Below are 11,403 nucleotides of genomic sequence, written 5' to 3'. Positions count from 1 at the left end.
TTTGATGGAATGATGCAAGTAAAAGCCAGGTTGCAGGAGGTTAAGGAGTGAGTATATAATGAAGAAATGGAGGCAGAGAATGTAGCTGACTCTCTCACAAAGTTTAGTGGTGAAGGGAATGATAGAGAAGGAATTGCAACTTGAGGGAAAAGCTGGGGGCCCAGCAAGTTTATTTTACTTTATTTTATTTTTAGTATTGGTGATAGCTGACCCAAAAAGCAGTCGTCTACTTCCCTGGAATGACTTGATGGATTCCTGGCTCCCTTCCAACCAAAAATAATTTTCTACCAGCCTACTAGTGATGTCTGAATTGCTACCATTAGAGATTTGGAGTTATTAAATTAAAGGATTATCTCCTAGCAGTTAGTAAGTACCCTCGGAGGACCCCATCTGTAGGTAATTCATTAAGCTTTTAGTAGCTATTTGTACGTTGATGTGAATTGGTTTATCTGACATTTTGGCGACAACTGAGAATAGATTTTCATGAAGGGAGGGTGAAGAGCCCTGAAAGGTTTTTGACAGTTTGGGAGGTGGCACCTGTAAGGAGGCAAGGTGAAGCTCCCCCAGAAAGAAAGGTAACCTAGTCTAAGGGGTAATCTGTCATCTCATAGTTCTATCCAGGGCCAACTCTTCCCACAGTCTTAAACTCCCTCCCTCCATCAATGAACCATTTTTTAAAACAGATTTGAGTAGAACCGTGTCAGAACTTTCTGGGAAATACATGATGTCCCAGATAACAGAAAAGAGTACAAGACTTGGAGTCAGAAAACCAGTTCTCGTCGACAGTCGTTGGGCCAGTGCAGAGGCAGAATTATCTTGAAGCAAGTGGTGCCCAGGTTTCAAAGATACCTCACTTGCACAGGCCACTTTCAAGGCCCTGGGAGGGATCCTAGCAATATGTTCACATGATCATGCCTTTTTGTAAAATTTGCAAAATAAGATAATTTAACTGCAATAGATCACTGTCTCTTGCCACTCCTATTTTCACCTTGTCACATTTTCCCTAGTGCTGGGTGGCACTGGAGTAACCACAGTCGTTTTTGTGTTCCAGTAGCTAAAGGGAACTGGAGTTGAGATACAGTTGGTTTGGGTATAGTGGCATATATTTTTATGGTTTGCTGTTACTTCTCTGTACTGTTAGGCTATTGTTAGCTGTTTCAGTGTGGAGATGTCTTGTGGGAGTATTCCTACTGCCTACTGTGCTGATTTATGGATCACAACATGAATGCGGTGAGGCTCTTGATCACAAACTGGTTAATGAGTGTTGTCATTGCAAAAATTATTTAAAGTGGGTCACTGTTCAAGGAAGCTTGAAATGTACTGAAATCTTACTGCTCATATATGAAAGGAACTTCATAGAGGCTTTCCCTAATTTCATACCAATCTTGAAAATTATATTACCAATAATGAGCTATGAAACTGAAGGATTTTCTAAACTATGAATACAAAATATTGAAATCAACCCATAATAGAGGAAAGACTAAATTATCTTTCTATTTGAGATTGTACTACAAAATTATTGCCACATAAAGAAGTAATCAAAGAACATACAGCAAAAAAAAAGTAGCGAAAAACCTATTTTAAGGGTACATGTGACAGTTAATTAATAAAATGATTTTATTATTGTTTGGATTTTGTGATATTTGTTGTATTTGCCAGGTTTTAAAATTTCGTAATTGTTGTGATTTCTTTTCTTATACCCAATTTTGTACTTATAATTTTGTGTCCTTTATCCTAAAGAGTATCCTCCCCTCAAAATTGTGTTAATTTCAAGTCCTACACAATCTAGATTCTTCCCTTGGTCCTGTAACTTTGAGCAAGTCATGTGAGCCCCCAGTTTTCTTACCTGGAAGGTGGAAATCACCATACCTGCTGACTTGCCTCACAGGGTTCTTGTGAAGAAGCGAGGTAGCGCAGATGCAAAGACTTTATTTTTAGCTACAAAGAGTCATACAAATTTAAGTAAAGTGGGACCACTACATCCTGGAAGAAACAGACCATTGGAGAAAAGAGCATTTTCACCAAGAGGTTATGTTGTCTTTTTGGTGATCATACTTTATATTTGGGATTATTCTGACGTGCAGGAAGGGCCAGGATCTCTTTGGAGAGCTTCATACAGAGGACAAGCAGCTCCAGGCAGAGTAAAAAGTGGAGGAAAGAATGGTGGTGCATTAGCACAAGCCCATCCATTACCACTGTTGGGAAACCAACACACTGGGTCTTCCCTACCGGGAGTGGTGAGTAGAGCTGCTTCTGGTACTAAGGACAATATTTAGCACTTAAATTCAACAAAATTCCAAATTATAGATGACATCTATTAAAAATTGTTTTAAAGGGTGTTGTACAGCCTATTTCTTTGCCCTAGCATTTAACTAGGAAAAATGGGAAAAGGGAGGTTTCATTCACTGAACACCTGTCATATGTGAGTCTGTGCTAGGTGCTTTATACACATTATTCCAGACACTCACGATATCCCTGGATATTATCAACCTCATTTTGCAGAAGTAAAAACTAAGGCTCAAAGAGTTGAGTGATTTGCCCAAATTCACAGTGATTAGGTATTTTAAATAAGTTGTATTTGATGCCACCCTCTCAGGTACCAATCCACTGCTACATGCTGCGTACAGTAAATGTAGTTTTCCTGTTCTTACTTGCTTGTCTACTGTAAACTGATGAATCTAGCTCATACACTCACAATTGGCTGCAAAAATAATTTTGTCGATCAGATCAGATGTCTAGTATATACACATAAGTCTTTACTTGAAATGTACACTTTATCATGAATTTATGGAAAGTAAGTATATCCAATGCAATAAAATATGCTTTAAATGGTGCTTAATTTAAATGGGCAAATCTTTAACAGGAATTCTGAATATCTAAAAATGTTTGAAATGCAAAATACACTAGTTTACCATCAACCAGACTGTTCGTGTAGCAAATTAATACGCCCCACCTGAACTTAGATATGTAATTTCATGCTAGAAAATTCCAGACTAATCTCTTTAGCCGGAAAAACAAATAGTAAATCAACATTCTCAGGTTGCAGATTGACAGTGCCAGACTAAAATGACTTTCCAAGAAGTAGCTTTATACATATTTTATCGGAATTCAAAATTACAGTTGGCTTGCTTCTGTCCATTAAATTTTTAACATTGAGATGAGTTTGGTAGCCCGTAGATTTTCACTTTTGTGATTTAAGATTCTAACGAAAACTGTGTTTCCCCCCTGGGTTAGCCTGAGCATGGAGGTGCAATGCCAATCCACTGTCTTAAAATTGGACACCTTGTCTGAGTTTGTGATTTCTTTGTGTGTTTACTTTTTAATTTGTAGGTCAAGACTAAAGTAGGGGATGGAGGGAGAGAGAGCGAGAAGGGAAAGAATTTTCTTGGAAGGGGAAACCACTATCATTCTATAACAGACAAAAATATTTGGAATTATATTTTATAGGGTTCAAAGAGAGTAATAGCTACAATTTTTGAAACCTAAGGGGATGACTCACTTTATTGTCTGGGAAAATGTGTGAGAGATAATTTTCACGTTATGAACCCAAAGCCACAGGATTCTAGAAAACCGTATGTCTAGCGGGAGAATCATCCCAGAGAACCTGACAAGTCGGTGAGAGCAGTAATCTGAGCTGGGAGGATTTAAGTGAACTTTGGGTTCAGCCAATATTAGTCATCTTCACTGTTCAAATGAGCTCAGAGCTAGCAGCGCTCCTCCACTAATTCAGGACAGACAGGCTTCAAGAAGGATCCATTCATTCACTCAGTTTTAAAATATTTATTGAGCACCTACTACTCCGGCCAGCGCTGGGAATATAAAGATGAGCAAGATTCAGTCCTCGCCCTTAAGGAGCTTACACTCTAGCGAGGGGAGTCAAACATAGACAACTAAATGCACAAATGTATTACAAACTTCAAAGCAGACGTTTAGCCGAGGTTAAGCGGGGAAGAGTCGGTCGGGAGCGCGCTGAACCAGGCAAGATCGCTCCGAGGCGGCCCGGCTCGCCGCACCGGGAGGCCGGCAGCGAGGCAGGGCGGCGTCCCGGCCTGGGGAGCGCGGGCGCGCGGAACACGCGTGGCCAGGCCGGGGGGCGCCCTCACGCCTCTTTGTCTCCAGACAAGGGGGCGAACCGGGAGAAAAGAGCTCGTCCTCACGGAGGGGTAGGTGTAAAGAAGCGTGGGCGTGCAGATCCTGGCAAAGAGCGCTGCACGGCCGGATCCGGCCTGCGGAGATTTCTAAGAGCCGAACGGCGAGCCGGCCAGTTTCCCAAAGCAGGCGGCTGCGGGCGCGCTTCCTCGGGGCGCCCTGCTCCCGGGCCCGCCCCGACGGCCGCCGCCGATCTGCGGGGCGCGCACCGCCTCCCCGGGGCCTCAGCGCCTGCAGATCCCGCTCCCTGAGTGTGGAGCCTCCGCGCTCCAGCGCCTCGCTCGGCGCCGCCGACAGTCTGCGGTGGGACCGCTGTTCTGCGGCCGGGCCGGGCCGGGCTGCCGCGGGGACCGACGCAGGCCCCTCACGCGCGGGCCCGGCGCCGCATCCTCCCGGCCAGGCTCTGCGAGCGCGGCGCAGCCAGCCGCCGAGGCCGAGCGCGCGGTCGTGCGTCTGTCCCCCAGCTTGGTGTTGCTCTCGTTTGACCCCGGTTTGGGCGGTTTCCCTCCCGGAGCTTTCTGAGCCAGGCAGTCGAACAGTGGGAGTGGCTCGAGGCCTGCACGCCTCCGAGCTCCCAGGGCGCTGGGCGGAAAGCTGGGTGTGTGGAGTTGTCACCTCCCGGGGCCGCGATCGGGCCCTGGAGAAGGCCCCACCTCCCCGGGACCCGTGGGCCCACTCCGGGCTTCTCCCGGGGACGGAGCTCGGGCCCGACCTCCTCCCGGGGCCGCCTCCCCTCGGGGCCGCCGCGCCCGCCGCCGTTTCCCAGCCGGCCTGCAGGGGGCTCCCTGCCGCCTGCCTGTCGGCCGCCGGGCCGGGGGCGGCCGCGCGGCGGAGGGACGCGCCTCGGCGCCCGGGCCGTGCGCGGACAATGACCCTTCTCCCCTGGCCGCCGCCTCCTGGCCGACGGCGCCCCCCTCGCCGCCCCCGGGCAGACCTATTAGCCATTCAGGCCGACAAAGCCCCGCGGCCCGCGCATTGTCCCGCCGAGCGCCGGCCGCCGTCATTAGCCCTGATTACGCTGAGCCGCCTGACAGCCGCGGCCGCCCGGCAGACCCCCCGCTCGCCGCCGGCCCGGCCCCGCCTCACAAAGGGAGCGGAAACCGTCCGGCTCCCGCGGCCCCGCTGAATGAGGCGGGGAGCTGCTTCTCCGCTGCCGCCGCCCCTTTCGCGTTCCCTTTGGATACAGTATTTTTTTCCTTTCTGTTAAAATTAGGGAGAGAGAACGAGGTCAAGGAAGATTTTGCTTGAGCTCTTTGCCTGTCATTTGTTTAATGTAAACAAAGAGCACGTCCTCCCCCCTCCCCAGCCCCTCAGCCCCTCCCTCCCAGATTTCTGTACCCGGGTGGCGGCCCGGCGGCGGGGCGGGGGGCGTCGTTCCGGGGGAGGAGAGAGGCATCGCGGCGACGGAGCGGGAGCCGCCGCGCTTTGGGTGGAACTGGCGGGTGGTTGAAATAGTGACAACCGGTGAAGGAGCCTGAGCTGGGGCTGGGGGTTAAATCCTCCCATTGGTCAGGTCCGTTGAGATGGAAAAATGCAGCTTCTTTCCATTCTGCTGGGGTAACTGCTTTTTGGGAAATTGTTACAGGAAAAGAATTTCAAGAAAAGAAAGAAAGGAAACCCATCATATGAAGAGTTCTCCAAATTCAGAGACCTTCAGCATTGCTACTACCTGGAATAAAAATAAAATAAAATAAAACCCTTTCCAGACCAGGATAAAACTGATAAGGAAAAAAATCTTCAAAGGAAAGCAAAAACCTTTACAATACCTGTCCGTGGGGAGATTTGGACCAATTAAAATAAAATAAATCTCTGTGTTAAGATTTGGACCAATTCCCAACACATGATCATCAAAGAATAGAATATTCACAAAAGCAAAAGCCACCTAACTGATAAACATTTAAAAAATAAACATTAAAAAAATCTTTTAAATAATACACCACTCCTTAAGATTCTAAAGTGAAATTAGATAAATCTACAGATTGGTGAAACAGAAGAGTTACTTTATAATATAATCCTTAGGCAGCATGTTACTTTTAGCAAATTAGATGTACTGTAAAGGCTTTCACCAAAGTAGCAAGAAAAATCCTCTGTCACACTGTTTGGCTTTCTTTTTTCTGCCAAGCAATTAAGCATTATTTAAAAGTTATTTGTAAAGAGAAAGCTTAGTTCTTAGCAGTGTTACCCTTTTTCTTGAGAATGCAAAATGGACATTTCCTTCTGCCTTTAGGTACCATTGGAACTGGTGAGGGGGGTAGGATTTTTGAAGTCTCCAATTCCTTTACATCCTTCCACTAATTAGTCCTTTCCCTTCCCTCTTGGACCTGGAAGCATCAGCTTAAGAGTAAGATAAAATTTGCTAACTATCTTCTCCAAATGCTGATTCTGGAGAGCTCCATATTTAGGATGGGCTGGGGCTGGGGAACAAGACTGGAAATTCTATGATTTTTCATTGAAGTGCAATACTCCTTGGCAGAATAAGGACTATAGTGAAGCAAGGGAGGCACCGACAAGGCAAAATTTAAGGAGGCATTCACTCCCAGATGCCTTGCACTTGCTGCACTTGCTTGACCTTGAGAGTGAAATGCCTCCTTAAATTTTGTACTCTAGGTACCTCCCCTGTCTCACTCAGACCTGGCCCTGCTCCTCGGCATTCTAGGAACTACCAAGGGCTCTAGGAACCAAAATAGAGTCTTGAGGAAGCTCTACCATCCTAGCCTTTCAGGACCCACAGAAGAGTATTTGCTCCCTTTCTGCAAGAACACCAGCTTGATCACAAAGACTTCCCCACTCCTTCCATCTAGGGCTCTTGTGCAAGAGAGTTTTGATTGTCAACAATTCTCTGGATAAGGGCTGCTGAATATAATGACAATCACTTGCAAAACCCAAAATGAGGCCAAATCTATTTAAGCGATTCAGAAACCAAAAATCAACCCTTATTCATGTTCTGGGTTTCCTCCACATATCTTGCCATTTGACTGCTTTTTGTCTTCCATGACCTCACTTATCTTTATTTGGTTTGCACGTCGGCACTTCTACATGAATAAGTGAGGAGGCTTCTGAACCAAAGAGTGTCTGTTAAGGACAGAGAGGCAAATCAAAGGGGGTCCAGTGGGGTGGGAGGGAGCTTGAGGAGGGAAGTTCAGCTCAAGTGATTTAAAGATCAGTGTCAAATTTTTAATACGCAATCTGTTTCACCAGGAAAAAAGCTTAGAGACTCTCTGGGTAGCATTTACTTTTTTTGTGCAAGGACAGTGGGTGTGTTTTTTTTTGGTGTCTGTATGTCTATGTGCCTGCATGCACCTGCATACTTTAGGAGGACAAATTAAATCCTAAGAATACTTTATATTTTTAGTTGAGGCTATATTAAAGGACAATGAGGCTCTGAATTACTTGTTTCATGTTTAATACAGAGATCAGATTTTTAAAATACCGGTCATTTCTCTGCAGTCTTCTATTTCACCTCAGTATGTGACATGATTATGTCCTTTCCCCATCTCAGTATCCCTTTTGTTGAAAATAATGAGTTTGATTAAAAACCGCTTCTGCAGCAGGAAGATGCTAGTTTAGTTATTACAACCTCTCCTATCTTCTTTTGTCTTGTGTTAACAAGCGTTCAATTCTAAATGCAGTATATGCTCGCTCTACCACCATCATGGGTGCCTACTGCTTTTGTGTGGGAGGGGCCTCAAAGGAGATGGAAAGCCTTTCTCATTGCAAAGCCTGTGTCAGAATAGTCTTGCGTTTTTATAAAATGGAACTCACTATTGAGTCCCCGAGTTTGGCTTCCAAAATTGTTCCTGAAAGCCACTGACACTTCATAAAAGTGAGTGTCAGGGGGACAAGCCATAGTTACCTGTGCTAGGGATGTGGGGAGTTGCCTTATAGGGGTGCTCATATTGCCAATTTCTAGGTTTAAATATAGCATACATACACACATACGTACATACACACACAGAATTTGACGAGGAGGTGGTTATGGACCTACTATGGGTTGTTTTAAAAATATACCGGGAGACATCAGAGAAGGCAAAAAATAGAGAGAAGACTCTCAGTGAGACCATTTGCACAAAAGCCCCTGCCTGCCGGGGAAGAGGATGATCTTTTTTTTTTTTTCGGGAATCTGAGAGCAGCCCCCTTAGTTAAGAAAGCTTGCTCACCAGGTTTTTATTGTTTGGTTTCTTCACACAGAACCCATCAGCTCCACCCTGCCGCTTTAGCAACGGCAAGTTTCCAAGATATAGAGAAACCTACCACGGCAGTCTCTTAAATAAGTAAATAAACAGCATATATATATGTTTTGTTTTGTTTTTTTAAAAAAACTTTAAAGCAAAAGTTATACATATATAACACCGTCCTTTCAACGTGAAATACCCACGGGAGATTCAGGGCAGGCTCTCAGCGTGCAGTTCGGGTTCCGGAGGTATCTTTCCAGCAAAATCCTTGGGAAAAAGCAAAGCAAGAAGAACGTGGCGCTGGGTCGGGCCTCACCGCAGGCCCGTGTGGTAGCAGCGGGAGCGCGCCAGGGGAGCCGAGCCGCGGGGCGGACACCGCAACCCGAGCCCGTGGGTCCCTGGCCCCGGTCCCTGGCCACCTGGCTTCGCAAGCCCTAGGTTTGCTTGGTCTCATCCTCCCTCCCTCCTTCATTTTGTTTGTCTTGTTTTTCCGCCGGATTCTGTTTCTAAGCGTGTTGGGTGGCTAGCTCAGATGTCGCACTCGCTGTCGCTGGACGTGATGGAGATGGCCGAAGTGGCTGCTTTGCTGGATAGGCTGGCGGCCGGGCTGGCGGCGGCGCCCAGCACCTCGGGCGTGCCCTCTTCCTCGGCCCTTAGAGCCCGCCCAGCGCCCTGCGACATGACCTGCTGCTGGAGTCTATGGGGAAGGAAAGGGACACGAGTCACAGCAGGTAACATAGCCGCCTGTGGCCCCCCGCCCCCGAGTCCTTAAGCCCAGCTTCAGCGGCTCTAGCTCAGACCCGAGTGGTTAAAGCGGGTAAGGTGAGGCAACAGAGGCAGGGCAGGAGTCCCCGGCCGCCTCTCCACGGGAGCCTTGCAGCCCCATTCTCCTTCCGAGTCCTTTCTCGGCTCCCCATCTCCCCAAGTCTTTGGGATGTTGGGCTCGCAGGGTCATTCCCGGTTGTAGGCCACCTTTGGGAGACTTACAATACTGTCAGGATAAATGAGTTGCACGGGGCGTTTGGGCCTGGGGGCAGAGGCTGGGTTATTGGCCAAAACGTTTGGCTAATTGAGACCCACACGCTGGGGAATGAAAAGCCTCAGCCAACTTACTAGTTTGCTCTTCGGAGACAAGGCCGCCCTTGCGAGGGAAGAGGAAAACTCGACTTCCCACTTCTTAGAAACAGAAGTCTATCGAAAACTATTTTCAAAGCATTAGAGAAGGATGCATCTGGTCTTTAAAAATGACAACACTGACCTGCCACATTGCTAATAAGCCAGGCTTCACTTAATAGGAGCCTGGGCCCAGGCTGACAAGAATTGGCTTTGGGCCTTGGAGTCCTTATTGTTTCCGGGACTTTAATTTTTATTTCTTTCCCTCTCCCAATGCAGTCTTGGTGACTGGAACCTGCTGCTGGAGCGACCCCCAGGCGCCGAGAACGAGAGACAGAGGGTGAGGAACCGAGAGCCCGGAAGGAAACCCCCTGCCCAGGATCCCAGAACGCAGTGGGCCCATAACCGGAGACAAACCGCGTTCCCAACCCCTGCCGAATCCAAGTCGCCAGGCCCTGGGGAAGGGCGCTCGCCCGCCCCTTCCCCAGTGAGCGCAAGGCCCTGGAGGCCTCCAGGTACCGACCTGTTCTTGGCTGCAGCCGCCCGGTCCCTTTGTCGGCGGTTTTTGAACCAGTTGCCCACCTGCGTAGGAGTAAGTCCGGTCGCCTGGGCGAGCTCACGCTTTTTGCTGGGGTTGGGGTATGGGTCCTGCAGGTACCATTCCCGTAGCAGGTGCCGCGTGCGCTCCTTGAAGCAGTGTGTCTTCTGTTCACCGTCCCAAATGGTGCGCGGCAGCGGGAACTTCTTCCTCACGCGGTACTTGTCCACCGGCCCCAGGGGCCGTCCACGCAGCTTCTCAGCCTCCTGGTAATGCGCTTCGAGCCACAGCGCCTGCAGCTTGGCGTGCGACTCCTTGGTGAACTTGTGGTTTTCCAGGATATGGTAGAGCTCGCGGTAGTTGCCACCGTGAAAGGCCACGATGGCTCGCGCGCGCAGCACCGATTCATTCTTATTGAGGGCCTCGCAAGCCGCAGGGGCCACGGGCAGTGACCAGAGGAAGCGACCCAGGCGCTCCACGTCGCCGCTTTCCTCCAGAGTCTCGCATACCCCGGCCACTTGCTGGGGACTGAAATTCAAGATAGGCAGCTGGAACATCGAGGCAGCCCCGGCGGCAGCAGGGACGCTGAGCCCGGAGCGGGACACGCAGCAGACGCCCGCGAGCCCGGCCGGGTGCGCCAGGCTCTCCTCTTTGAAGAGGTTCGGGGCAGCCGGGACGTGCGGCTGGGGTGGCGGCTGGGAGCGAGCGAGCGTGCGAGCGCAGGGATGGGAGGAGGTGCCGGCTCCGCCGCTCGGTTCGGCTCGGCTGAGTTAGGGCACGCAGGCCGGCGAGCGGGCGCCGCTACTGGGGTGGGCGGATTGGCGGAGCGGGCGCCATGGAGACCCCCTGTCAGTCACTGGCCTGCTCTGCCAATCAAGACAGCGCCCAGCGCTCCCCGGCCTTTTCAGCACCTCCCCGCTCTCGACAGCGCCCGCCGTTCGCCCGCGGACTTTTCCTCAGTATTCTGCAAAACCTGGAGGAGGAAAAGACGAGCGAGTGGCTGGAAGAAAAAGAAAGGCGAGAGCGGCAGCGTTTCGATACCCGCCCCACTCCAGCCTTGTTCCTCCCTCCTCCTCCTCCGCCTCCCACCCCGCCCCTCCCCCGCCCCCCTCCCCCGCCCCCTGCCCCAAGCAGTAGTCCTACAGGAATCCACTTTGGGGCAATGCGCTGCTTGGGTCAAGAGGTCTCCAGAGGACAAAGCGGACTCGGCCAAATCGAAATCCTCCGAGAATTCGCCAAGTTTAGTTGTAACGAAACAGAAAACCTTGCAGGAAACGCACTAATGGGGAGGGAGGGGAAGTGAATCGCCTCATTTCTTCCCAGCACTCATCCCGGCAAGCCCTTCCCCCTTTTCCTGCTGCCAAGGCAGCCGAGTGGGAAGCGACTCTGAAGCAGAAGGAACGGGACCGGGCATCTGTAGAAGAGGTCAGT

The 11,403-nt window shown here is 49.7% G+C and overlaps 1 protein-coding gene across 2 annotated transcripts; it reads right to left on the bottom strand.

The window, feature by feature from the left end:
* Positions 1 to 7,418: 7,418 nt before the first annotated feature.
* On the bottom strand, positions 7,419 to 11,260 carry SIX6 (SIX homeobox 6). 2 transcript variants are annotated; one of them, XM_044773137.2, is made up of 3 exons: positions 11,116 to 11,260; positions 9,958 to 10,945; positions 7,419 to 9,018 (listed from the first exon to the last, which is right to left on the bottom strand). In XM_044773137.2, exons 2-3 carry the CDS (start codon positions 10,527 to 10,529, stop codon positions 8,850 to 8,852), a joined length of 741 nt encoding a protein of 246 aa, XP_044629072.1. In that variant the 5' UTR covers positions 10,530 to 10,945; positions 11,116 to 11,260; the 3' UTR covers positions 7,419 to 8,849. The 2 variants fall into 2 exon arrangements, with proteins under 2 accessions (XP_044629072.1, XP_070369815.1); XM_070513714.1 differs by lacking the exon at positions 11,116 to 11,260 and having other exon boundaries at positions 9,958 to 11,049.
* Between the last annotated feature and the right edge of the window lie 143 nt (positions 11,261 to 11,403).

Source organism: Equus asinus, chromosome 7 (assembly GCF_041296235.1).
Source record: "Equus asinus isolate D_3611 breed Donkey chromosome 7, EquAss-T2T_v2, whole genome shotgun sequence".
Classification (NCBI taxonomy): domain Eukaryota; kingdom Metazoa; phylum Chordata; class Mammalia; order Perissodactyla; family Equidae; genus Equus; species Equus asinus.
The sequence above is the reverse complement of the archived record's forward strand: the minus strand, read 5'-3'. Positions and strand labels throughout refer to the sequence as shown.

Bases quoted from the DNA above. Each gene is read 5' to 3' on its own strand.
- SIX6 (XM_044773137.2), bottom strand. From the start codon at position 10,529: ATGTTCCAGCTGCCTATCTTGAATTTCAGTCCCCAGCAAGTGGCCGGG. The intron at 9,019-9,957 runs GTCGGTACCTGG...CCTTCCCCATAG, and splicing joins GCGGCTGCAGCCAAGAACAG to ACTCCAGCAGCAGGTCATGT.